The sequence below is a fragment of the Sapajus apella genome, unplaced genomic scaffold, assembly GCF_009761245.1.
Source record: "Sapajus apella isolate SASKATOON/1434 unplaced genomic scaffold, GSC_monkey_1.0 scaffold6, whole genome shotgun sequence".
In the NCBI taxonomy this organism is placed as follows: Eukaryota; Metazoa; Chordata; class Mammalia; order Primates; family Cebidae; genus Sapajus; species Sapajus apella.
In genome coordinates, this window is record NW_022436946.1 from 11,779,200 (window position 1) to 11,806,597 (window position 27,398).

Here is a 27,398-nt window from a genome sequence, read left to right on the forward strand (position 1 = left end):
AGAAGAAACAAAACAACTGTGGTGTTACTTCTGTTGGAAAATTTTAAAAAAGCAGATACCCAACTTTCAGTTTCATTTATAAAGTATAAAAAATTAAAAGTATGCAACATAGTTCATTGCTATCCCAACAATTGCCTTTTAAGATCAAATAGTTGATTACCTGTTTCTAAACTTGAATTATTGTCTAATGAGTAAAAACTGAAGGCAAAGCGTGTTTTCTGGAACTGGAAGAAAAAAAAAAGTCTCCCAGATTCTGTGGTGATCTCTAGATGGCACATTAAATGATAAGCATCTTTTGTTCAGATCACCTAAGGAAGTCAGAGAACCCTGCCTTCCTCATATCCTCTAAGTTAGTTCCATATTTCTCAAGGAGGACAAAGTTTACAAATACCAGCACTGAATAAAGTTCAATCCCTTTGAAATCGTTATTTTAATACTGTAGAATTTATGTCTTATATTTAAAGGGTGACTTACTCATTATGAATACATTTTTAGGGGCTGAGAAACTATAATATATGCCTTAACTAACTCTGCTCTGTAGAATGTGTGTAAGCTTGATTGAGGAGTTTTCAATCATTAGGATAATGTAAGAAATATAAAAATACTGTAAATAATAAGATAAAGCTTTCAAATATATTATTTTTCTAGTAATACTTAGAAATAGCCACCTGAAATATTGGTCTGAATAAAAGACATCAAACAGGGTAACTTTACTTGCTAAATAGGATATATTTTTTAAATAGACAAAATTTTCTAAACGTGTCTTTGTCCTTTACTTTCGTTTTGTAAGACTAGAGCTTGTATAACTGACACCATAATTCTGTAAGATTGCTGTATTACAAGATTCAAAATGATTTCGTCATCATCTCTCCCCACCCCACACTCCCTGCTCTCTTCCCTGAGTCCCTTTCCTCCAAGAGTGTTGACAGAAAAAGAGTTGTGTTTTAATGTTTTATTTTCTTAAAAACCAAATGTTATACTTTATGCTCAGGTAATTGTGGGCATAGAACTCTAAGTGCAACAAAGGACTAAGGCACCATTTTTCTTTCCTTTCCTTGTTTGCCTTGGGGACGGAAGCAAACACCACAAGAACAGCCAGGGTGGCCGGTCAGCCTTATGTCTCTTGGCAAGGTATGTATCAGCCACTTTCACTGGGTACTCTGTGTCACAGGCTGACAAGCCACAGACTTCAAACCCTGCTAGGAAAGAACTTTCTTCTTTTAGAAATACAGAAATAAAGGCACAACAGTACCTTACATGGGGAAGTTGGTAAATACCTGAAAACCTTAATGATTTAGGAATAATTTTGAAGTGTTCTAGATTATTTTACAACGGAAGTCACCTCTTTCTTATGACACCCAAGAATATATTTTTATGGTTGTCTTCTTCCCAGCCAAACCCATAATCATACATCTTCCTCCATTTAATAATCCCTGGTATTAGATGTCTGAGTGTTTACATATCATCAGCTTGACTTACCAGCAGATATTGCCTTAGGAATTGTATTTATTTTTAAAATGATGGATCAAATGGATCAATACGGTGTTTTCAAAGGCGTAATCCTTGAAAATGACTCATTTGGGGATAACATTGTAAGCAAAAGCACTGGGAAATATACTTCAAGAGTCAGAAACATATCAAGGATTATAGATTCTTCTATAATAATGTGCAAAATCAGAATATCGTTTGTGTCATCTAGATACAACGTTAGTATCTAGAATGGCCCCAATGCTGATCAGTGGTTGAAAAGGCTTTTTACACCGGGAGACACTGTTCTCTGAGACACTAGTTTAAGTGGGGCTGGTGGTGGGGAAAACGCAACAGTTGGATTGGCAGGCAGACTCTAACCCTCACTACTGTTTTTTTGCGGGGAGGAGTGGAACAGGAGTCTGCTACACAATGATGTCATAGACACGGCCCACTCGGCCCAGCCACTCCCGCACAGCCTGGCGAACTCGGATGTCGGTCACGTGACAGGTCAGCTGACTGATGCACGGGAACACTGCGGGCTGGAGGGCCGTGAAGGTTTGGTCTGGGAGAATCTGAATCTGATTGAGAACTGTTAGCACCATGTTGGTCCATGCCTAAGAGAAAGGATTTAAGAAAATTAGTGGCTTCCCGCCCCTGGTTTTACTTGAACACTTCAGTGTGGCCCTGCCAATGTGGAAATTTTTTTTCTTTTTTTTAGAGGCTTTAGTTGCAATAAATTAGTTTTCACTCATTTAATATGCCTATAATAAATTGTTGTTTTAACTTCACATACGTAAAGATGGGCAGAGGCTCACCTTATTTTTAGCTTTCACAAACTACTAAGCTCCTACTTATTTCTTAAGATTTAAAAAAAAAAAATCCTTGCCTTCTCATAATGAGATTTCCATAGGCCATTAATCTCAAACTCATTTTTTGATGCACCATAGAATTACGCTCAAAGCCTCCCTGAAGAATGAGAATTTTTATTTGTACAGGATGGACTAGAAAAACTTGAGTTGAAAACAATTTGAAAAAAAATTCATTGGCATAACCACACAACATTCACTTTGCTTTTTTCTTTTATATAATGCTTCATAACTACAGAATTTCCTCAGTGCCATTTTCAAATGACACAGTAAGAACTCAATGACAGTTAAAGCTTACTTTTTTTAGGACAGGGTCTCTCTATGTTGTCCAAGCTGGAGTGCAATGGCACCATCTCAGCTCACTGCAACCTCTGCCTCCTGGGATCCAGCAATCTTCCTGCCTCAACCTCCCAAGTAGTTGGGATTACAGGCATGTGCCACCTCGCTCAGCTAATTTTTGTATTTTTTTTGTTTTTATAGAGATGGGTTTTGCCATGTTTGTCCAGGCTGGTCTTGAAAAAGCCTTCATTTTATAAGCTTAAGCCTCACCTTATTTCTACAGGTAAGTTCCTCATTCTTGATAATCTACATTACAATGGAGAAAAGTAGTTCCTGAAATTATCTGAGAGTAAAATTCCAGCTTCATCATGACATACTGATACTGGCAGATCCCGCACTTAGGCTCCGGCAGCCCTCTGACTTCAGAGGGAAATCGGTTCCCCTACCTGTTTCTGTAAATCTTTTTTTTTTTCTTTTTTGCTTATTTATTTACTCAAGTACAGTTAACATTCAGATGCAAATGTAAATTTGAAATTACAAATTTAATTAAACCATGAACTAAATTTCTTTAATTCAACTTTTTTTGTCTTATAATATTAATACTGGACCTCGAGAAGCCCTAAATGTCTTTTTATTTATTTACTCAATTTTTTAAAATTGCATTTTAGGTTTTGGGGTACATGTGAAGAACATGCAAGACTGTTGCACAGGTACACACATGGCAGTGTGATGTGCTGCCTTCCTCCCCATCACCTATATCTGGCATTTCTCCCCATGCTCTCTCTCCCCAACTGCCCCCCCCCCATTTCCCCCCAACAGACCCCAGTGTGTGATGCTCCCCTCCCTGTGTCCATGTGCTCTCATTGTTCAACACCCACCTATGAGTGAGAACATGCAGTTCTGTACATCTTAGCCTGTACGTGCCCAATCTGCAAGGGGGGCCCATCTAATATTGGAAACCCAGCCTCCCGCCCACCTCCTCTAGGCCGCAGGATGGTACCTGGATCTGTGCTTCTGCGTCTCTCACGGAGACACTAAGGGAACTCCCGGTGGAGCCTGAGCGGGGCCTCTTGTCCTGCCGCAGCAGCTCGGGGCCTGCGCTGAAGGAATGCCGCATTTGCCCTTGATCCATCAAGTGTTGGGGACGCTGAAGCAGCGGGGAGTCCTGGCCCCTGGGGCCCAGTGGCTCTCCTTTCTTCTCCACTTTGATGTCTTTGGGGAACGCAGGCAGGTTGTGCTGCTGTTTCCTCTTTTTGTATTCGGTCATCAGCTTTGAAATGGTCTTGTCGGCCGCCATGGTGTAGATTTTGTTCCCCGCGTTCTCCCACCACTCCTTCTTGCGGCTGGGATCCTTCTTCTCCACCTTGGGGCTGGGGGGCAGCAGCAGGTCCCCACCCCCGGCCTTCAGGCTCAGGGACTCGCCTGTGTGCTCCCGGGGCTGGCTTCTGTCGTCCTCGGAAGGGGTTTCTTTCCCAGAGAAGCCCCCGGTGGAGGGGGTGGATGACTCGGACTGGAAGGAGGGCAGGATGAAGAATGGGTCGCTCTTGAAGATGGGAGGCTCCTCCATACAGTTCTCCAGGTCCAGGTGCATCTGGATATAGTTGTTGCACAGTTCCATGCACAGCTTGTGCAGCCTCTTGACCAGCCACACCCAGTCCGCGTTGCTGACGGGCTGGACGCTGAGCAAGGGCATCCGTGCCCGCCACTGTCTCTTCTCCTTGCCTCTCGGGGGGCTGACCTGCGCGGTTTCCTCAAAGATGTCTTCATCCTCGGATGAACACTGCTGGGAAGAGTCTGTGCTTCTCTCGTCCTCCTCAAAAAGGACCTTCTTCACTTGCTCTGCAGTGATGGTTTCTTGATTGGTGAGAACGGCACACACCAGGGCGTGGAAATAGATGTTAAAGCTCATGGCAGACTGGCGGTAGAGGTTGGCGGCACCCCCGATGCCAGACACTTTCTTCAGCAGGCACTTCAGCCCGGGGCTCGTGTCAAACTCTCTGGCGGTCCTGTAAGAGTCCAGCAGCAGGTCGAATATGACTGCCAAGTTCTGCATGGAGATGTATCTGAGGAAGCCAGCCAGCTTGGCTTCTGGCACTTGGATCGTCTTCTCCTCTCCAGGAGAGGGGCCTTTGACGAACTCTTCTAACAAGATGTCATATAAGTTCTGGAGTAAGACCTGATGAGACAGCAAGCTCACCACAATTTCCCTGAAAGACACGCTTCAAGTGAAAAGAGAGGGGCTGATGAATGGTTTTCTGCCTTATAGCAGGTATTTCAAAGCAATATAGACATTACCCATTTCAGAATGATATATGCAGATTTACAAACTAAACTACCTGGACTCAAATGTTTTCCATGAAAAAGGGCATGCTTTTGGGGGCATTATGCGATAACCATTTTAATCACAACTAGTGGAATTCTTAACAGTTTTAAAAATTCCCAAAGTTATAGAATATAAAAGTTATGATACCAAATTATCAAGATATATTTGTGAAAAGACATCACTGTTGAAGGGGGCTGGAGGGTCTTTTTGCTTGTGGGGACACTGAATACATTTTGGGTTTTCTATAACCCAACACATGAGGTCAGGTGTGGAATTCTCCATTTGTGGTGTCCTGTTGGCACTCAAAAATTTCAGATTTTGATGGATTTTGGCATTAGGAATGCCCAACATGTATTATGTTTGCCAAACATTTTAATTCACCAGTGTGGTTCAAGGTGGTTCTGGTTTACAGTTTCATTTCTTTTCATTGCTCTTATAATTTTATGGAAATAGTTTAGGCTATTATATGGCCAATTAATTCCCCAAACTGCATAATTATAAAATTATGACAACTGTTATTAAAAATATTAATTTCAAAGGTCTAGCCATTATGTTAATAACATTTTGCTTTATGTCTATGACTTTGAATGTAAAAATTTGTATAAGTAGGAAAAGTGCTTTTCTAATAACAGAAAATGACAAATCCTACATAAATCTTAATGTTAACTTTGCCCTTTGTGTGGTCCTTACTGAGAGAAAACACGTTACTCTCAAGATGAAATGAGTCACAAAGGGCTGTTATTCAAAAACAGTAACCTTTTAAAATAAATCACTTGAACATAAAAGTTACTTTAACTTTTTTATGTACACAATTCACTGGTATTAAGTATATTCATAATGTGTAACCATTACTGCTATAAATTGCTAAAACTTTTTCATCAGTTTTAATCAAATTTTTTCATCAAATTTAATTTTTATTTATTTATTTTGAGATGGAGTGTCGCCCTTGCTGCCCAGGCTGGAGTGCAATGGCGCGATCTCACCTCATTGCAACCTCTGCCTCCTGGCTTCAAGTGATTCTCCTGCCTCAGCCTCCCTAGCAGCTGGGATTACAGGCATGTGCCACCCCACCTGGCTAAGTTTGTATTTTTAGTAGAGACAGGGTTTCTCCATGTTGGTCTGGCTGGTTTCCAACTCCTGACCTCAGATGATCCACCTGCCTTGGCCTCCCAAAATGCTGGGATTACAGGCGTGGGCCACCGTACCCAAATTTCATCATTTCTAACAGCAACTTTGTACCCACTAAACAACTCTCCATTTCCCAGCCCCAGCTCCTACTTAAGCTACTAGTAAACCTGAATGCAGATTATTCTGAAAAAGGGGACTCCAAAAGTTTATACCAACTTGGTCCAAAAGCTACTAATTTGCTCTAATGTTTTCTGTCCATACTATACGAAGTATGGACTAAAAAGGGAAAGTTTCTACTGATCAGACAAGTCTGTCCCCATGATACCATAACATCCTTAAGGGACAGGACAGTATCGAATTCATCTTTTTGTCCCCAGTAACTGGGAAAATGGTGAGAGTAGCAACATTCAGGAAGTCTCCAAGTCAAAGAATGAAAGCAGGCTGGCTCTGGGCACAGGCTGCTTGAAGGAGATGCTCCCCTGAGAAATGGCTCTGACATTTGAACCCCCCGCTCCCCTAGGATCCTGGATCCCTGACGCAGGAAGCACCACCAGAGGGGTGAGTTTAATCAGCCTGGTGAAGGCGTGAACCGCTTCACTCACAATACGGTTTTTTATTACCTTCCCTGAGAAATAGCAAGCCATGTTCCAGCCAGCACCTAAAGAGAGGCTAATGCAAAGCCATGTCTGAATTGTGGAGTATTTTCATCCACCAAGATCATTTTTTTGGATGCTTTAAGAGATACAGCTGCTAACTATGCATATAAAAAAGGGCAGCAAATCCCCTTTACCTTAGGTTCGGGTTAAAGGATGCAGTGACAAGAAAACAGTGGGAGGGAAATAATACTGAAGAGATCAAAATTTCAGAAAGATAAGGGAAAAGTGAAACAATTTTATAGATATCCAATTCCTAATCATCTATGCTGATGGGAGACAAAGATCTCAAACAAAATCGACAAATAACTGTAATTCAGCATACCCAAGGTTTCAAGCTTTTTCTCAGCACATCTTTAAGATGTCTGCCTTCCTCCTGCTGTTTAAGGGCAAAGGAAAGCCAGTCTCCAGATTGGATAATTGAGAGTTAATTGCATAACAAGTGGTTGACTTAAAACATGCTAATGTATATCTTAAAGCGCTAATTAAGCTGTGGATTGAGTAAAGCTTGGGGCTATCAATGTCAAAACTATGAAAACAAACCCAAACCAACGCAGGTTTCTCTATTTAAATGCTGTAATCTGGTTTTAGGATTACATCTAAAGGATGCACCTGGCCAGCATATAATTTTCCATAGGTCTCACTCATCTTCCACTACATCCTATGCTAAACTAAGAATTGCCCCTGCAAATAAGAGTCAAATCTAAGAATGCAAAGCATACAGAGTTTGGCTGAGAGCTCTTAAGGAATGTTAAGGAATGTCTTTTGGCTCAGTGGCCAGTGGCATTGGTGAAAGAATTTAATGTGCTTATTTTGTTTTGCTTAACTACGAGTGGGTAATTGCCCATTGAACGTGCTAAGTAAATTTATGAGCCACGTTGGTATATTTTAAAACTGTAACCTTTTAAATCCAACAACAAAAGGGTATTAGGCTATTCTCCTATATTTGATTTATAATTTGAATGCAGCCTATTATTCCTTTTTCCTACCTTCACATCAAAAATATTTCAGCAAGAATTGGCTAAATGTGAATCAGAAATAGGAAAAAAGGAAGAACTGAAGTTCTGAAGTAAAGCAATGCTTAAAGATGTCAAAGGATTGCACAATTTTGGTACATTAAAAAAAAAAAAAGACCACTTAAAAATTAGTGACTGGTGGTTGAGGGATACAGGGGCTAGAACTGGGGAGGAGCTCGTGGGATTTTAGTAAAGTTCTGTTCCTGAATTTGGAATTTTATTTTTTATTCATGCTTCGTAACTTTTGAACATTCCACATTTTTTTGATATGTACCAATAATTGACCAAAAATTATTAACTATAAATTTCACTCAAGTGATTGTTATATTAATCAAACTGCCCCGATAACTCAGCTACTTTTTTTTTTTTTTTTGAGATGCAGTCTCATTCTGCCACCCAGGCTGGAGTGCAGTGGTGTGATCTCAGCTCCCTGGAACCTCTGCTTCCACGGTTCAATTGACTCTCCTGCCTCAGCTTCCTGAGTAGCTGGGATTACAGGCATGAGCCAGAATGCTTGGCCCAATCACCCAAAGCTTGTAAAATGATACCAATTATTTTTGCTCGGGCTGCTGTAACAAAATACCATAGACTGGGTGGCTTACAAACGATGGAATTTGGTTTCCTGTAGTTCTGGAGGCTGGATGTCTGAGATCAGGGCACCAGCATGGGTGGCTTCTGGTGAAAGCCCTCTTCTAGACTACAGATGACCATCTTCACGGATCCTCACATGGCAGAAAGAGGGCAAGGGAGCCGTCTCTTCTCTTAAGGGCATGGATCCCATTCATGAGGGCTCCACACTCATAACCTGATTTCCTCCTGAAGGTCCTACCTAACATCATCACATTGGGGGTTAGAAGTATAAAACACATCAATGTGGGAGGACACATTCTGTCCATTGCATCAACTCTCTCCTTGAAATGCGAAAGGACAGAGGCCTTATGCTCAACCAGACCCAGTTTTGTTTTGTTTTATTTTTGAGATGGAGTGTAACTCTGTTGCCTAGGAGTGCAATGGCATGATCTTGGCTCACTGCAACCTCCGCCTCCTGGGTTCAAGCCTCCTGAGTAGCTGGGACTACAGGCACACACCACCATGCCCTGCTAATTTTTGTATTTTTAGTAGAGACGGGGTTTCACCATGTTGTCCAGGCTGGTCTCAAACTCCTGACTTCAGGTGATCTACCTGCCTTGACTTCCAAAGTGCTGGGATTACAGGCATGGGCCACTGCACCCAGCCCAGATTCTGGCTCCACCACTTTGCAGTTGTGTGTCCTTGGGCAAGGGACCCAAGATTCTCTGTATGCACCCTCAGTGGGGAAATGGGAGCAGGAATACTTATCCACTGTGTTTCACACACAGCACTAAAATAATCATTACTGTTAGTGTGCCAGAAGTTTAAAAGTGGAAAATGTTGGTCATTGCCTTCATCCTCAAGTCTAGGAACAGTATTCTTAAGGGAGGATGATAGTATTTAAAAAGGGCAAGTTTCTTGGGGCAGAGCATAGACCTTTTTGTCTCCCAGTAGCCATTATTGTTCCTGGGGAAGTTTATATACCTCTTACGGAAACAATCAGAACCATGCCTCAATTTACTTTTTTATTTTTTAATAAGACAGGGTTTTGTTCTGTTGCCCAGGCTGGAGTACAATGACACATCGTGGCCCACTATAGCCGTGACCTCCTGGGCTCAAGCGATCCTCCTGAGTAGCTGGGACTATAGGCATGCACCATCACACTTGGCTAAATTTTTATTTTTACTTTTTTGTAGAGATGGGTCTCACTATGTTACCCAGGCTGGTCTCGAACTTCTGAGCTTAAGTAACCCTCCTGCAGTTCTGGGATTACAGTTGTAAACCACTGCCCCTGGCCTTTTTTTTTTTTTTTTTTTTTTTAAGATTATAAGTGTATGACATTATGGGTTGGGTTATGTTCCCCAAATTCCTATGTTGAAGTCCTAACCCCCTGGTACCTCAGAATGTGACTATATTTGGAGAAAGCGGTCTTTAAAGAGGTAATTAAGTCAAAATGAGGTCATGAGGGTTAGTTTTAATTCAATATGACTGTTGTCTTTGTAAGAAGAGGAAATTCGGACATAGACCTGTATAGAGGAAGTCCATGCTGAGACACAGGAAGAAAATGGTTATCTACATGTCAAGGACTTAGACCTTGGAAGAAACCTTCATATCTGGTGCCAGAACTGTGGGAAAGACAGTTCTGTTGTTTGAGTCACCCAGTCTGTGGTACTTTCTGTGGCAGCCCAGGCCACCTAATATGTATGAAATGTGGGGAATTTGGTTACAAGGCTAACAGTTTCTATGAAACCTTTGCTAAATGACTCCACAAATGTTTTCAGTATTCCTGGCCAAAGCCTGGCTTATAATCTTGGAAGTGAGTGAACATTCTTATTTTTAAGCACCCTATGTGTTGAGAACTTAGGTACTTACCTTTTCTTGGTGTGTCCATTTGGTTTTTCATCAGGAGGCAGCTCAATAATGAGCTGGCAGGACTGAGCGTGGTCAAAGTTGTTTGGCGTCTTTGGTGAGCACTGGGTGTCCAGCATAAACACCTGTGTGGGTGTGCAAAGGTACAGTTCAGAACTCCAGCATCCTCTGCTTGACCTGTCAGGGATCAGCTGGATGACCCTGGGCAAGTTGAGCCTCATCATAAAATGAGGATGATAATCGTTTCCTATTTGATATGCTTGTTGAGGTAGTTAATTGATATGTGTGCACTACATATGCAAAGCATTAGAACAGAGGAGCAAATAATCAGGGTTAGCCGTTGACACTAATACTAGCAACACTACTAGTTCTACCATGTGACAATTCATTATACCCCAAATAGCAAGTATTGACACTTAATATTAACTAAGAGTAAATAAAAAGGGGCTTTCTAAAAGATTATCTCTGATTTTTGAGCCTGTTTTGTATCATATTCAACACAGGGGTGAAAAAATGAGTTAGGAATTCTGTCAGGATTCCTGATGGTTACTGATAGGGCCACAGTGCTCTACTAGGCATGGCAGATGTGACTAAGAAAATAGTGAGAACTTATTGGATCTCTGACCAACCCTCCCCCCTCCCCCCAAATTTTATTTTACATGACTTAATATACTTTCACTACTTTCCTCTGGAAAGATTAGAATATATATATATATTTGAGACAGGGTCTTACTCTGTTGTCCAGGCTGGAGTGCAGTGGTGTGAGCATGGCTTACTGCAGCTTCCACCTCCCTGGTTCAAGTGAGCCTCCCACCTTAGCCCCTTGAGTAGCTGGAACCACAGGTGTGTACCACCATGCCCGGCCATGTTTTAAACACTCTTTTTCAGCCGGGTGTGGTGGCTCACACTTGTAATCCCAGCACTTTGGAAGGCCAAGGCAGGTGGATCACAAGGTCAGGAGTTCAAGATCAGCCTGGCCAACACAGTGAAACCCCATCTCTACTAAAAATACAAAAATTAGCTGGGCGTGATGGCACATGCCTGCAATCCCAGCTACTTGGGAGGCTGAGGCAGGAGAATTGCTTGAACCTGGCAGGCAGAGGTTGCAGTGACACGAGATCACATCACTGCATTCCAGCCTGGGAGACACAGTGAGACTCTGTCTCAAAAACAAACAAAACCACATTTTTTCAAGTTTGAGGTCCATGTGTAGGATATGCAGTGTCTTACATAGGTAAATGTATGCCATGGTGGCTTATTGCACGGATCATCCCATCACCGAGGTATTAAGCCTAGCATCCATTAGCTATTCTTTCCGATCTTCTACCTCTCCCATCCCCCACAGGTGCCCAGTATGTGTTGTTCCTTGCTATGTGTCCATGAGTTCTCATCCATCAGCTCCCACTTATAAGTGAGAACATGTGATGTTTGGCTTTCTGTCCCTAGGTTAGTTTACTGAGGATAATGGCCTCCAACTCCATCCATTTTCTTGCAAAGGACATGATCTCATTCCATTTTATGGCTACATAGTATTCCATGCACCACATTTTCTTTATCTAGCCTATCACTGATGGACATTTAGGTTGATTCCATGTATTTGTTATTGTAAATAGTGCTAAGATTAACATAAAGTGCATGTATCTTTATAAATGGAATGATTTATATTCTTTTGGGTATATACCCAGTAATGGGATCGCTGGGTCAAATGTTATTTCTACCTTTAGGTCTTTGAGGAATCACCACACTGGCTTCCACCATGGCTGAACTAATTTACACTCTCACCAACAGTGTAAAAGTGTTACTTTTTCTCTACAACCTTACCAGTATCCATTGTTCTTTTGACTTTACTAATAGCCATTCTGAGTGGCCTGAGATGGAATCTCATTGCGGTTTTGATTTGCATTTCTCTAATGATCAGTGATGTTGAACTTCCTTTCATGTTTGTTGGCTGTATGTATGTCTTCTTTTGAGAAGTGTCTGTTCAAGTCCTTTGCCCACTTTTTAATGGAATTGTTTTTTTCTTGTAAATTTATGTGAGTTCCTTGTAGATTTCATAGAGATGGACTCTTAACGGTGTTGCCGAGGCTGGTCTTGAACTCCTGGGCTCAAGCAATCCTCCTGCCTTGGCTGCCCAAAGTGCTGGCATTACAGGTGTGAGCCACCAGGCCCAGCAAGATTAGAATATTTTAGAAATACTTTCAAAATCTTGTAAGAATTCTCAGATTTTCAAATAATGGGTTATTTTAAGAGTGAATACAGAAGAAAAATTTGGGATTGAGGAAGAAATAGAGAAGTATTAAGAAGTGGAAGATTGTATTAAGAGGTGGTGGCTCATGCCTGTAATCCCAGCATTCTGGGAGGCCGAGGTGGATGGATCACTTGAGGTCAGGAGTTCAACACTAGCCTGACCAACATGGCGAAACCCTGTCTGTACTAAGAATGCAAAAATTAGCTGGGTGTGGTGGTACACACCTGTAATCTCAGCTACTCGGGAGGCTGAGGCAAAAGAATCACTTGAACCTGGAGGTAGAGGTTGCTGTGAGCTGAGATCGCACCACTGCACTCCAGCCTGGCAACAGAGTCAAGTCTCAAAAAAAACAAAAACAAAACCAAAAACAAACAAAAAAATGGAAAAAGAAGTGAAAGGTTCACTAAACTAAACATTTATCTGCTGTTCTTCTCCATTAATGATCTATTTCAGAAGAAGATTCCATTGGCTTTTTCATATTTCTTGTTGTATGACTAGATAAGGTTGCACAGACCACTGTATGCACACGTGCACATTCTTTAGCCAGACGTAACAACTGCTTATGTGGAGAAGCTATCCCTGTGGAGGGCCACCTTGTTGGTTTCTCTCTTCTCACTTGTAGCTACACCATTGCTGCAGCAGCCACAATTGCCATGCTGCTAGGAGTAGCTCTTTGTTGCAGCCTTACAACCTTTCTTCTGCCCCAACTTCCGCAGACTGGCCATGAAGGCTTCATGGGATGTGCTCCCTTCCTTCAGAACGAGCAGAATCATCAAGTCCCAGATGTTAGGCATGTGCTCAGCAGAGGTGTGAGAAACCAAAGGTAGAAGATTCTTGTCCCACTACCTCAAGATAGCTGGGAAAAGCCCTGTGGAAGCCAGACCTGGCCAGGAAATGTCTTGACTAACTAAGCTCTTTACATGGGTAATCAGGGAATCCTAGATTATCAGTGTGTTAAGAGAAAATTTTAAGAATTTACACAGATCTGATAGAGAAAAGGGGCCTTGCCTTTTGAGTATAACTTCCAACTCTTTTCTTCAAATTTAACTCAAATGTGACAGTTCAATTACATTTGTAAAACTTGTTTAATATTTTAAACCCACATCATGTATACACATTCATATGCATATGCAAAATAGTGTCTGCATATGAAGACCCAGTTCAGGCATGTCTGTTGCTATTACATGATGGAATATGTAGCCAGTCAGTGGTCGTTGGGAATTTTGTCCATTTCCATTTTTCACTACTATGAACAGCATGGTTATGAATATATGTGAATTCAGGGATGGCATTTAGCTGGACTGCTGCTTAGAGTCACATATAGGGTTTCCTAGAGGCAGACTGCCATGTCACTTAGGAGCTGAGGGCATATCTGTGGCTCATGACACTACTGTATTCTTCTGATATTTCTGTGATTCAGTTACCTACTGATTCAACAAAAACATACTAAGCATCTTCTCTAGGCCTTGCTCTAAAAATACCAGGGTAAATATACAGAATATGTTCTCTGCTCCTCAGGCGCTAACAACCAAATTTTGTGACTTCTTACATGTGTCTCAAGAAGAAAAAGCCATTGGTATATGATGATTCCTGCATGAGCGAATACACTTGAATTGTAATGCTACATTCAACTCGAATTTAGGAAGCAATGTTTAAATGTTAAGTTCTGTGTTGTGAATTAAAGATATAAGAAAAAGAACCCAAATGAGTTTGGCATTGTTAGGCACTCACAGTCTAGCAGTAACAATAATATTTAAGCGAATACTTATAGGTAGCTCAAGCAAGTTAGGTATAAGGGACAGTGGCCACGCTGCTGAAATGATTCTGTTGGATCTGGGCACTGGTGGATGCAAAAAACAAGAGATGATGGAGAGGAGGTAATGCTGTTGATTGGCTCAAGTCATTTCCTGGCAAAGAATGGTACTGGCAAGAGTTGGGAGCCACAAGGTGTATGTCCCTTAGGGAATGAAAGGCAATTTGGTGATGCAGGACCTTCAAGGGAGGTCTCCTAACATGCGTTTCAAGTTTCTAGAGCCCTTGAGATCAAAAGCCCCCGCCCTTACCTGCTGGGCCATGGCTCGAATGCGCCAGTACTCGGCCTCGGCACTTGGGGAGGAGGATGGGGCTGCCACCCGCACCTGGCAGCCTTCCCCGCTGAAGCTCTCCGTGCCGCTGTGGAAGCAGCCCAGCAGGTCCTGGGGAGAAACAGCAGATGCCCACTGAGTGCATCTCACTGAGGCCCAGCCTTGGATCTGAGATCATCACTGGGTCTGAGACAAAAGTACTGGCCCAGCAACTTCTTTCTCACTCTCTGCAAGATCTAAAGTGAGACTCCTGCTTAGAGGAGGCAGAACCCACTAACATGATAAGGCATCAGGGAGCTAGAGACGGTTAGAACTGCTCCAGGGAGGGCTTCCTCCCAGTGATGTACCTTCACTGGCTTGAGTGTGGCGGAGAACGCGTCTTGCAGGGCACAGCAGGCAAGCCTCCACATCTCCTCAGTGAACACAGGGCCTGCTGTCACAAGGACATATCTGCCAAAAGAAGCAAAAGAGTCTTGAATCCCATTTCGTTGCCACAAAATTTGGGCTGTATAGACTCATGCATAGATTTATTCTGCAGTTCCCTGGAAAGTCTCCCTGTCTCTCAACCATCTAGTATTCCATTGTCAAAATACTTCCTGAACCATTTTAATATAGAAATATCAATGATCCCCTCTACAAACAGGCCAACCATTAAACTTAGGCTTGTATGCAAGACTATATATGTTCTGTACTGAGTTTTGTATTCTAGTCCAATTTTCCATCACTCCTCTCCAACTAACAAGCAAAACCAAACCCCAAACTCTTTTGTCATTTAGAACTCTTATCTCAATGCGATTTGTTCATTCTGTTTTTCTGCTTGGAAAGTCCCCAGCTTCCCCATGCTTGTCTGCCTTAGAGGATGTGACCAGTGTCACTGCCACAACAAGACCCTTGCTGGCTGCCCTACTGCCCAGGCCTCCTGTCCTTTCTTGGCACTTAGCAGTTAATCCTCACTGTCACCATTTTTCATGTGACCCTCTCTCTTGCTGCATCATTTTGAATAGGCTCTAAGCTTCTTGAGGGTAGGGCCTTTAGTTTATATTACTTTCTCTGAACCAGAGTACTTAAATTTGTTTTGTTAACTTTATCATGGGTACATGGTATATGTATATTTGTATGGGGTGCATGAGATGTTTTAATGCAAGCATGTAATGTATCATAATCACATCATGGAAAATGGGCTACCCATCCCAAGTATTTGTCCTTTTTGTTACCAGCAGTCCAATTACACTCTTCGTTAATGTAAAATGTACAGTATTGTTGACTACAGTCACCCTGTTGTGCCATGAAATACTCGGTCAGCAGCCTCTGGTAACATCCTTCAATTGTTCAATTGTTTTGATTTTTAGCTCCCACAAATAAGTAAGAACATATATGATATTTTTCTTTCTGTGCCTGGCTTATTTCACTTAGCATAACCTCTCGTTCCCTTTTTGTTGTAAATGACAGAATCCCATTCTTTTTTATGGCTGAATAGTACTCCATTGTGTATGTGTACCACATTTCCTTTATGCATTCCTCTGTTGATGGACACTGATAGGGTTCGGATGTGTCCCCACCCAAATCTCATCTTGAATTCCCATATGTTGTGGGAGAGACCCAGTGGGAGATAACTAAATCATGGGGCCGGGTCTTTCCCACACTGTTATAGTGAACAAGTCTCACGAGATCTGATGGTTTTAATGAGTTTTCCCTGAGCCAGTGGTATAGTTCCAGTCCAAGTCTGAAAGCCTGAGAACCAGGAGATATAAGTCCGGTCCAGGGGCAGGAGAAGACTGATTTTCCAGCTCAAATGGTCAGACAGGCAAAGGACCCTCTTACTCGGCATTTTTGTTCTATTTTGGTCTTCAACTGATTGGATGAGGTCCACCCCCAGTAGGGAGTGCCATCTGCTTTGCTATCTCCCCCAGTTTAAATGTTCTTCTCATCCAGAAACACCCCCAGAGACACACCCATAATAATGTTTGACCAAATGTCTGGGTACCCTGCGGCCCTGAGCAAGCTTCCTCTTTGCCTGCCACCATCCACGTAAGATGCGACTTGCTCCACCTTGCCTTCTGCCATGATTGTGAGGCCTCCCCAACCACGTGGAGCTGTAAGTCCATTAAGCCTCTTTTTCTTCCCAGTCTTGGATGTGTCTTTATCAGCAGCATGAAAATGAACTAATACACTTAGGTTGCTTCCACATTTTGACTATTGTGAACATGCGAGGGCAGATATCTCTTTGATATACTTATTTCTTTTCTTTTGAGTATATACCCAGCAATGTGATTGCTGGATAATATAGTAGTTCTAATATTAGTTTTTTGAGGAACCTCCAAACTGTTCTCCATAGTGGCTGTACTAATTTGCATTCCCACCAACAGTATACAAGGGTTGCCTTTTCTCCACACCCTCTCCAGAATTTGTTATTACCTGTCTTTTGGATAAGCTATTTCAGCTGGGATGAGATGATATCTGAGTGTAGCTTCAGTTTGCATTTCTCTTATGATCACTGATGCGGAACACCTTTTCATAGGCCTGTTTGCCTTCTGTATGTTTTCTTTTGAGAAACTGAACCAGAGTACTTTGTAAAATGCCTTACACAATATACATTTGCTGACTAAACACTGAAATGAAGAATTATTAGCATATAGTCATTTTTAATTATAAAAGTCTGCTTATAGAAAGCAATACAAAAAGTAAATGGCTACCACAAAGACAATGAAATTTCCTTAGGTTTTAAAATAAAAACTCCAGCTTTGTGGAGAGCCAGGAAAGCTTTTGCTCACCTAATACAGGAGCAGCCCACTCTGGAGATAGTTTCGGTGGGCTTGGCCACACAGGCAACCAGCAGCTCGAAGAGCTCTTTCAGCATGGTATTGATCATGCTCTCGTACCTGATATCTATGGGAAACAGTAAAATCACAGTTTCACGCAGCTCTAGTGTAAAGAGAGAGACTGAAATGGCCATCTGCAGCAACAGAAAGTCTGAGTGATAAAAAGATACGCAGACATCTGGGAAAAAGAAATAGAACAATGAGAAAAATGGTCCTATCCTCCACCCCCCCCGAAAACCAGTAAAACCATAATTTTCTTAGATTTTTACCCAATTTCAGCATGTTCCATCCACTTCTAGAGAAATTAAAAAAAAATATGTAGTTCACTTTTATGTGTTCCTACTATATCAGAGTCTCACACTGTGCAAAGCAATACATGGCCAGGAACACGTGGCTACCCTTAGGGATATGGTTACCAGTTACCACCTATATGTGGAAAAACTCACTTGTTTTCTTTTGCAATTAGTATTCTTTTTTTTTTGCAGGGTAAATTGTCCTTGCCAAACTTAGTCTTCCCTGGGGTCAACATCCTCCTTAATTTCTCTGTCCTCTCCAGCAAGGGAACCTCTTCTCTCACCATGATATTTCATGCCTTCGATTTATAAGCTCTGTGGCTAGCAGCAATGCTGCTTCTGCTCCTGGACACCCAGATTGTCACACATGCGGCTCCACTGGGACCACAGCAGACATACCCCTGCCTCTAGGTCCCTCTCCATCTGCTGGCTTCAGCTTACTGTCCATCTCACACTTTCACAGCCTTTACAAAGCGCCCTCAATATTAAAAAATTTCTCGTCATCACTAGCCTGTTAAGCTACTTCTTGCCCATAATAGAAGCCTTTTAAAAAACCCTACCCCCTCCATTTAGCCTCCCCAGATGAAGCAGGATGACAGGAGATACCCACCTATCCCCCCAGGCTACAGGGATATTTCTTTTTTATTTATTATATATCTGAATTTGCCTCTCCTCTCCTAATGCCCAGGTATCCCAGACCTCTTACTAGGTATTCTCTCTCTTTCTTTTGACGGAGTTTTATGCTGTTGCCCAGGCTGGAGTGCAATGGTGCAATCTTGGCTCACTGCAACGTCCGCCTCCCGGGTTCAAGCGATTCTCCTGCCTCAGCCTTCTGAGTGGCTGGGATTATAGGCGGGCACCATCACACTTGGCTAATTTTTGTATTTTTAGTAGAGATGGAGTTTCGCCATGTTGGTGAGGCTGGTCTCAAACTCCTGACCTCGTGATCTACCCACCTCAGCCTCCCAAAGTGCTGGGATTACAGGCATGAGCCATGGTGCCCAGCCAGGTATTTTATTTTCTACCACACATATATTTTGAGCATTCTGCTTGAAAATTTTGTAGAAGACACATGGGTATGAATTTTCTCTTTGAAAATCTTCTTTTACAAGACTGGCACTGGCCAGGTTGTTCTATTTTAATAATTCCCAGGACAAAAACCCTGCATTCGTATTTGCATTAGGTATTTACTACGCCTTTTTAGACAACAATGCTGTCTACCAAAGAAATACCCAGAATGAGCTGCTCTGGCACTTCAGATACCTGAATGTAGAAAGCTTTGAATGTGCTCCACCACCAGCTCACAGGACAGTCCAATAGCGTGCTTGAAGTTGGCAGAGGCCACATCCCAGTAGGAATGGTCTTTATGGCTACGGCGGAGCCACAGGGACATCACAGGAAGGAGGAGGTGAACCACTGCATAGATACCGAACCCTGGTCCTACAAAAGAAAAGTCAGCATAGCAACAACCTGTAATGAGAGGGAAGCTCTTTGCCTTCACCTGGCATTGTTGATCTCTTTTGAAGGATCCCTACATTTGCTGAGAAACTGCAGAGAACAGAATTTACTGCTGATGGGGGAATGTACAGTCTTCAGTGGCATTTTTCCTTTTTGTTTCTGCAGGATTTTAGTTATGTGAGCAATATGTGAATATACTCCTAAAACATTCAAATATTGCTGGTAAAGCTAAAATATCACCTGGTCAACTCCTAGGACCCAGAAGTAAACACATAAACAAATGTGTATAAGAAAACACCCTTTGAAATCTATCTCTATATATTTATGAAATCTACATGGGGAAATATAGTGTTTTGTTTTTATTTTATATAAACGAGATAATGTAAACTTTGCTCTGCATACTCATGTTTTTCACTTAACAATAGTTGTTAGAACTGGCCACAGCAGTGCATGCCTGTAATCTCAGCTACTCTGCAGTCTGAGGTGTGAGGATTGCTTAATTAAGCCCGGTAATTTGAGACTAACTTGGGCAACATTGTGAAATCTCTTCTCTTTAAAAAAAAAAAAAATTAGCTGGGCATTGTGGAGTGCTGGTAGCCTCAGCAACTCGGGAGGCTGAGGGGGAAGAATTGCTTGAACCCAGGAATTTGAGGCTGCAGTGAGCTATGATCACACCACTTGCACTCCAGCCTGGGAAAGACCTCCGTTTCAGAGAAACCCCCAAAATGTTAGAGATTATTCTTTGTCAGCAAATTTGGATATTCCTCATTTACTTATCCATTACAAACTTTACAACAGTTTACTTATCCATTTCCTTACTGATGAACATTTATGGTGTTTCTAATTTTTTTTTGTTTTATAGACTATGCTATGATGAAAATCATTGTGTGTCTTTGTTTAACATTGTGGAAATGTTGAGGAATTTTTGAAGTTCTGATTACAAAAGCAAGGCATCCATTTTATAATAAGCATGGAAATTACATGAGAATACAAAAGAAAAAACTCACCTAGAGACAGTCACATTTCGATGTATTCCTTTTTAGGACTTTTTGAATGCATGTGTGCTTGTATTTATAATTGCATAAAATTTCATATAGTTGATATTGCACTCCATAGTATGTGAATTTTAACATAAGGTTTTGTAAATACATCATTAAAAATTATTCACAGATATTTTAATGCCTGCAGAATATTTATATGCTTTTATCACAATTAACTGCTTCCAATTTAGGGTGTTCATAACTTTGGTATTCAAGATATTTCAGCAAACATCTTATATATACAATCTTGTCTTTAATATTGATAATTTCCTTAGATGACAGGCTCCTAGGAATAGAAGGGGATTAAATGCTCTTCACACAAATTTAGTGGCAATCAGTGTGAAGGCAGAAAATGGTACTGATCAGTACAACGGATTTAGAAATAGTGGTATGCAATTAATTCTATAAAATAGCTACTTATTCTTTGATGGAAGGCTTTTAACTTTTTAACATGTGGGAGTATCTACGGTGGTTTAATAATATAAACTTTGCTATAGATTTATGAAAAAGTGTCAATTATCAAGTCTTCATTACGATGAGTACAGACCTCCTCTTAGTATGAAAGTGGCTTCATTTAGGGTCTGATTCTATTAGTAAAATACTTACATTTCAATAAAAAAATTTTCTTTTATCTTGAGAAACTGGGATGAATACATGTATATACTAAAATTGATTAATTCACAATAAATAAATTCCTAAATGTCATTCTTTTTTTAGACTCTCAGGTACACTGTACTAGGCAAGCACTCACTGTCTTTTTCCAAATCTAATCCCCTATGACCCTTATACAAATGGGGTGTTGGTATCTTAATACTGCATATAATTGCAAGTGGAAGACCCAGTGAGCCCAACCAACAGCCCAAGGACCAAGAGCATATGACTGTGAGATCCTGCCGCAAAGGAAGGCTGTGACCATGGAACACGGCAAAGCCAAATGGTTCATGGAGACACAGATGCCACAGCCTTGGTCTGATTAATGTGGAGATCCTGCACATCCAAGTAACTGGCCACCACACAACATTTGTAACCAGACTTCTAGGAAGAAATGCAAACAATAAACAGGCCGTATCTTAAACATCACTACCAATCAACAAACATTTATTGAGCATCTCTTACACGTGTGAAGCTTTGTACTAAGTCTAGGAAACAGTGAAAACAGGTAGACATCTGCAGAAATACCCTCCTGAAAAGAGTTATATGTATAAGCATTCCCCCAAATGACAGACAGAGAAATACTTACCTGGTGTTTTGGTCACATCTCTCAATAGCTCAAAGAGTAAATCCAAAGTTGGTGGTTGGTGCTGCCGTGGACAATTGGACACAGCTGCTGTCAGCTGCTCCAGCAGGATTATCCAGACTTCTATCAGACCTGGAAACCAAAATGCAGACCAGTAGGAAATCCAGCTAGACATAATGAACAATCCCAAAATCTTATTAAACATTGTATGTAAACTGCCAAGTGCTATACAGATGTGAGCCATCACCCAGCGTGTTAGTCTTCAGTGCCCATAGACGTGAGCAGATGATGATTTATGTGTTCTGACAAAGTCAAGGGGAAAAATACCACTCACATTTCCTCCTTCTTCCCCTTTAATAAAAGTGTGATAGAGTAAGGAAATTCTGCGTTGAAATGGCTATCAGGTTTCTAGGGAGCCGATGATCCCAAATCAGTAAGATATCCATCCAGTTCCATCACCTTCATTTATCTTTTTAAAAAAATGATTTTATGGTGGTAAATATGTAGAACAGAAAAAAGCCATTTTAGCCATTTCTACAAGTACAGTTCAGTGGTATTCATGACAACAGCGTTGTGCAACTATCGCTACTGTTTCCAAAACATTTTCATCATCTCAAACCGAAACTTTGGGGCCATTAAACAGTTACTCTCCTTTCTTCCTCATTCCCATCCTTTGTACCTCTAATGTACTATAAATTATGGTTGATTTTGAGGTGTGATAGTGGTGTCATGCTTATGTTTGTTATCTTTAAAGAACACACACAGAAACATCTACAGACAAAATGCTATGTTGGGGATTTGCCTTAAAGTATCGAGGAAGAGGAAGAGAGAGCAAAGATATACATGATCCAATATTAGCCATAAATTGGTAATAGTTGAAGCTGGGTGGCAAGTATATTATTCTGTTTAGTTCTGTATATTCTACATGTAAGTATCTGTATATGTATATATTTTATATATTCAAAATATACAAGTCTTGTATATGTTTGAAATTTCCATAAGGGAAAATGTAATTATTTGCATTTGAAAACAAGAAGAATAATATCTGAGAATGTATCAATGTTCAGGATTGTTTAATTTTTTAAAACTAATTTAAAGCTGTTACTGATTTCTCTTTTGTTCTTATTTACTATCTCTACATAACAGTAACTTTAAAGTCCTTGATATATTGATTATGTAGAAAACTTAAGATAGGCACTGGACTGAACTGTATCCCTTAGAAGATGGAGTTCCTAGAAAAAAAAATCAAAGATTTGCACAAATGGGAAAGAGAATGCATGCCATTACATACACAACTGTTTACAGCTGTTTTAAATAATGTATTACAGATAAACAACATTAGCTTCGGCTTATAATTATCTGGGTTGGGGATTTAAAATGCTAAGTAAAACTTGTTCTTATCTAATCATTAAATTGAAACATCTATTAGGCAATATCTAGCCAACTTCCAATACTTTAATTGTTCTCTACATTAGATATTTATTCTTTCCTATAATTATTCCTCACAACTAATCCGAACTTGTGAGATTTTGTTGTTTATAATCTCCACCAAAAAATTTAAATCTCCTAGGCACCCCCACAAAATAAATTTGTAACACCAAAATAAAACAAAAACAAAAATCTTCCCCTCAGAAGTCCTTTATAAAAGAGTTGGAAATAACTTATATCCAGAAATTAGACCTATTTGAGGGTATGATATCCAATTCTAGATGTAGAACAAGACCGGGTCTTCTGAGACAGGAGACAGAAGACAGAAGGCAGAAGGCATGAGCATGAGTTAGTCCATCTGAAAATGATCCACAGTTACCAGCTTGAACTCTGATTCACAGGAGATCACATGGGACCTAATTTGAAACAAATTCTTTAAAATCATTCCTTTCATGAGCCTTCAGTGTCACCAGTCACAAATAGATTCTCTCTTTAGTAATGGCTTAATTTCCCCAATCTCTAACTAAATAGTCCTGTAGGAAGCAATTGTATAATTATTTGTTTTCTAAAAGGTATTAAAAGACAATTAGCAATTTAAGTACCTAGGCACCAATGGAACTTCATTCCAATTTGCTAAAGTTGAGAGAATTGGGAGTTAGAAACTACTTATGTGAAATTTGCAAATCTGCACTAGTTTTAAACAGAGGAATCCATTTTAAAAGGATGGATATAGAGGTATCCACTGTAAAGTGATGTTTTTAGAAAGTCCATGGAAACTTTAAGCATACTTCTTGTGACAGAATTACAAAAAAATAATTACAAAAATAGATGATCATTCTTATGATCTATGCTATGGTTTGACTATTTCCCCCAAAGTTCACATGTTCACGGCAAGTGCATCTGGAGTCTTAGGATTTCATGTCTGCTCTGTTGGGTTTTTGGACTCACTTGGGGCACGTTATTCCTGTCTTGCCTATTTCTCCCCCTTTAGAATGTGAATGTCTGTCCTATGCCTCCCTACCCTTGTATTTTGGAAGCATGCAATTTGTTAACTTCACAGGCCCACAGCTGGAGAGAAATTTGCTTTGGAATGAATCACACATTTAGTTTAAACTGTACCTGATTTAGACGAGACTCTTGAGTTGGTGCTGAAACAAGGCTTTGAGACTCCTGGGATGGAATTAATGTATTTTGAGAAGAACCTGAATTTTGGGGGCCAGAGTGGAATGCTATGGCTTGAATGTGTCCCCCAAAATTCATGTGTTGGAAACTATCTATAATGCAACAGTGTTGACAGGTGAGACTTTTAAGAGGTGATTAGGCCATGAGGGCTCTGTCCTCATGAATGGATTAATGTTGTTATCATGGACATGAGTTAGTTATCTTGGGAATGGGTTTCTGATCAAAGCATGAGTTTGGCCCCCTTCCTCTCCCCACCACTCTGAACTCCTTGAGTGCTCTCTTGCCCTTCCTCTGTGGGATGATACAGCAAGAAGGTGCTCATCAGATGCAAACCCTCAACTTTTGGCTTCTCAGCCTCCAGAACTGTAAGAAATAAATCTGTTATTGATAAATTACTCACTTTCAGGTATTCTCTTATAGCAGTACAAAATGGACTTAGACAATTCCCAGAAGCTTAAGATACTTCATTTATGACTTACGCTTCTGGGAATATGAACACAGCAAATAACCTAGTTTAGTCCAATCAATTAACTTACCGGTGTCATCATCAAAATCAGACAGGACTGATTCAATTCCATCCTCACTGCTGGCTGACTGTTCTTGAAGTCTTCGAGGCAAGCTGGCAAGTCTCCCACTAAGGAATATTGGCTTCAAGGGCATTTTGTAGATTTTTGCCAATAACTAAATTTTAAAAAAGACAAACTGCAATTATATCCTGGAAAAAGCTTCACTGTGGGTGTTACACAATCATGAAATGATACACTAGTACTAAAGGGAGATGGGCAACTAGACGTTGAAAGTTTGATTGTGATTTGGATTTATAAAGGTAGCTTACAAGAGGCATTTATCCCATAAAACAGATGAAATGGCATTCAATGGCAACAAAAGAGTAGAAGGAAAAAGGATCCTCTGGATAATTTTCCAGTATTTTAATTACATATGAGTTTTATAGACTTTATAAACCTACCCAGGGAACCATGAAACATGTCAAGAATTTTTGCCTATAGGAAAAAGTGTTCTGTGGGTATCACCGAGAAGTCAGTCCACCGGCCAATGAGATACCAGACTCTGATTTCTCCTTCCCTTGACTCAACCTCTCAGGAAACACAGGGACAAGAGCACTTGGAGAAATGGAGGCTGGAGCCAGGAGGGAGAGAGGAAGTTCTCAGAAGCAGAGCCAGCAGAGTGGTCTGGGCTCTTCATCCCCCTCTTGTGACTAGCGCCCAGGCCCCCGTGGGATCTCTGTCACTGGGACAAACTTCCGAAGATTCTTCTGTCTTCATGAATGAGAATCCTGCCATGCCCACATTGTTCGAGGAACCATGGCTGTGAGCGAACAGACAAAATTCCTGTCCTGGTGGGTCTCACCAACTACAATCCTTTCTAAAATAATCACATTTCAGACATCAATGCTATAGAAAAAACTAAACAGGTGGTACTAGAAATAGTGAAGGCCGGGCATGGTGGCTCACACCTGTCATCTTAGCACTTGGGAGGCCGAGGCCGGCTGTTCTCTTGAGGTCTGGAGTTGGAGACCAGCTTGGACAACATGACGAAACCCTGTCTCTACTAAAGATACAAAAATTATCTGTGTGTGGTGGTGCTACTCAGGAGGCTGAGGCAGGAGAATCACTTGAACCTGGGAGGTGGAGGTTGTAGTGAGCCAAGATTGTGCCACTGCACTCCAGCCTGGGAGACAGAGCAAGATTCTGCCTCCGGAAAAAAAAAAAAAAAAAAAAAAAAAAAAAAAACGTGACCACACAGGGGGACTCTTGGCAGGAGTTGGCAGATCCTTTAGCCCTGCGCTCTGAGGAGGTGATGTTTCAGATGATATCTGGGAGATAGAGAGGCACCCAGAATCTGGGGAGAGAGTCCCAGCCGAGGAAGCAGCGATGTCCCTGGGTGGTAATTAGCAGGTGTATTTGGGGGAGGGCAGCAGCTCAGCATGGCTATAGCACTGTGAGAGGGAAGGACACGAGGGTGGAAAGGGAGCCAGGAAGGGGTCATGTCACACGGGGCCTGGGGAGGCAGCTGGATGGAGAAGCCAGGGATATGTGTCCCTTCTAAAGCCATGGGCTCAGTGCTGTCACCCAGGAAGAGGCTGTATATAGATCCCTAAAGAGGCCCAGGGACAGCATGTGGGAAGACAGGTGAGAAAGTACTGAGAGAGGTGTGTCACTGAAGCTTAGAAAGAAATGGCTTCAGGGAGTGGACACAGCATCAGGCAGAGAAAAATGGGCACAGTGACACTCACTGCTCACTTTGACAAGCACTGTTTTATTCTGCCTCTTTACTAGATTAAAAAAAATTTTTTTTGAGACAAAGCCTCGCTCTGTCACCCAGGCTGGAGTGCAATGGCATGATCTTAGCTCACTGCAACCTCCATCTCCCGGGTTGAAGAAATTCTCCTCCCTCAGCCTCCCAAGTAGCTGGGATTATGGGCCTGTGCCACCACATCTGGTTAATTTTTGTATTTTGAGTAGAGATGGGGTTTCACCATGTTGTCCAGGCTGGTCTTGAACTCCTGACCTCAGGTGATCTGCCCACCTCTACGAGATGATCTTGACTGAACATGTCTGTCTTTTATCAATGTCCCTCTTCACTGCTTGCACCGCCTCCTCCACTTTTTGGTGCCCTCAGAAAGACTTTCCATGACCTCGTGACCCCTTCCCCTAAAATCTAATGCAGACATAGAGATTCCAGTAGTTCGGGCCTCTGAGTGTGAGGGAGAAGTTTCAGAGATCTCAGCATGCAATGGTGTGTTCTAGTATGTTTTCATTATTTTCTTTCCTTCATAGAAAAAGGAGATGTAGACTTTACATCTGAGCCCCAGTCTACTCAGAGATGGCAAAGTGTCTCTCCTGGGCTTCAGCAAAAGACCCCCATGCGCATTGTGAGAGCATCTTCCAAGGCAGGTTTCCAGGCCTGGCGTCCAGCTGGACCCCTCCCCTACCTGAGAGCAGCGCCTGAGGTAGTCCAGGGCTGGGAGGCACAGGTCTGTGGACGGGGCTCCGGGTGCCGGGACACAGTCTCCAATCTCTTTACAGTCCACCTCCCCTAGGGGTGGCATGAGGACAGAGACCAACAGTGTTACTCTTGCGGGCCCCCTTCAACAGGAGACCTGTTGACTCAATAGCACTAGTGCACCAAATAGCTACTAAAAGACAGCAGGAGAAAAGGAGAAAAATGACTTCAAACTGCACAGCCCTGAGGAAAATCCTTTCAGCCATTCTCTCCCCTGCATGTGCACATGTTAAATACAGTTGGGGCCAGTCACGGTGGCTCATGGCTGCAATCCCAGCACTTTTGGAGGCTGAGGCGGGTGGATCACCTGAGGTCGGGAGTTCGAGACTGGCCTGACCAATGTGGAAAAACCCCATCTCTACTAAAAGTACTAAATTAGCTGGGCATGGTGGGGCATGCCTGTAATCCCGC

At 41.7% G+C, this 27,398-nt stretch overlaps 1 protein-coding gene across 2 annotated transcripts in view; it reads right to left on the reverse strand.

Annotated features, from left to right (window-relative positions):
- Positions 1-219: 219 nt before the first annotated feature.
- ARFGEF3 (ARFGEF family member 3) overlaps positions 220-27,398 on the reverse strand; it is a 175,781-nt gene continuing 148,602 nt past the window's right edge. For both annotated transcript variants that reach the window (XM_032274646.1, XM_032274647.1), the window contains 10 exons: positions 26,917-27,020; positions 24,500-24,644; positions 21,357-21,485; positions 18,882-19,058; positions 17,278-17,392; positions 14,854-14,956; positions 14,486-14,617; positions 10,178-10,299; positions 3,616-4,834; positions 220-2,084 (listed from right to left, as the gene is read on the reverse strand). In XM_032274646.1, coding sequence (XP_032130537.1) covers positions 1,893-2,084; positions 3,616-4,834; positions 10,178-10,299; positions 14,486-14,617; positions 14,854-14,956; positions 17,278-17,392; positions 18,882-19,058; positions 21,357-21,485; positions 24,500-24,644; positions 26,917-27,020 — 2,438 coding nt within the window. In that variant the 3' untranslated portion in view covers positions 220-1,892. The remainder of the gene's footprint in view (positions 2,085-3,615; positions 4,835-10,177; positions 10,300-14,485; positions 14,618-14,853; positions 14,957-17,277; positions 17,393-18,881; positions 19,059-21,356; positions 21,486-24,499; positions 24,645-26,916; positions 27,021-27,398) is intronic.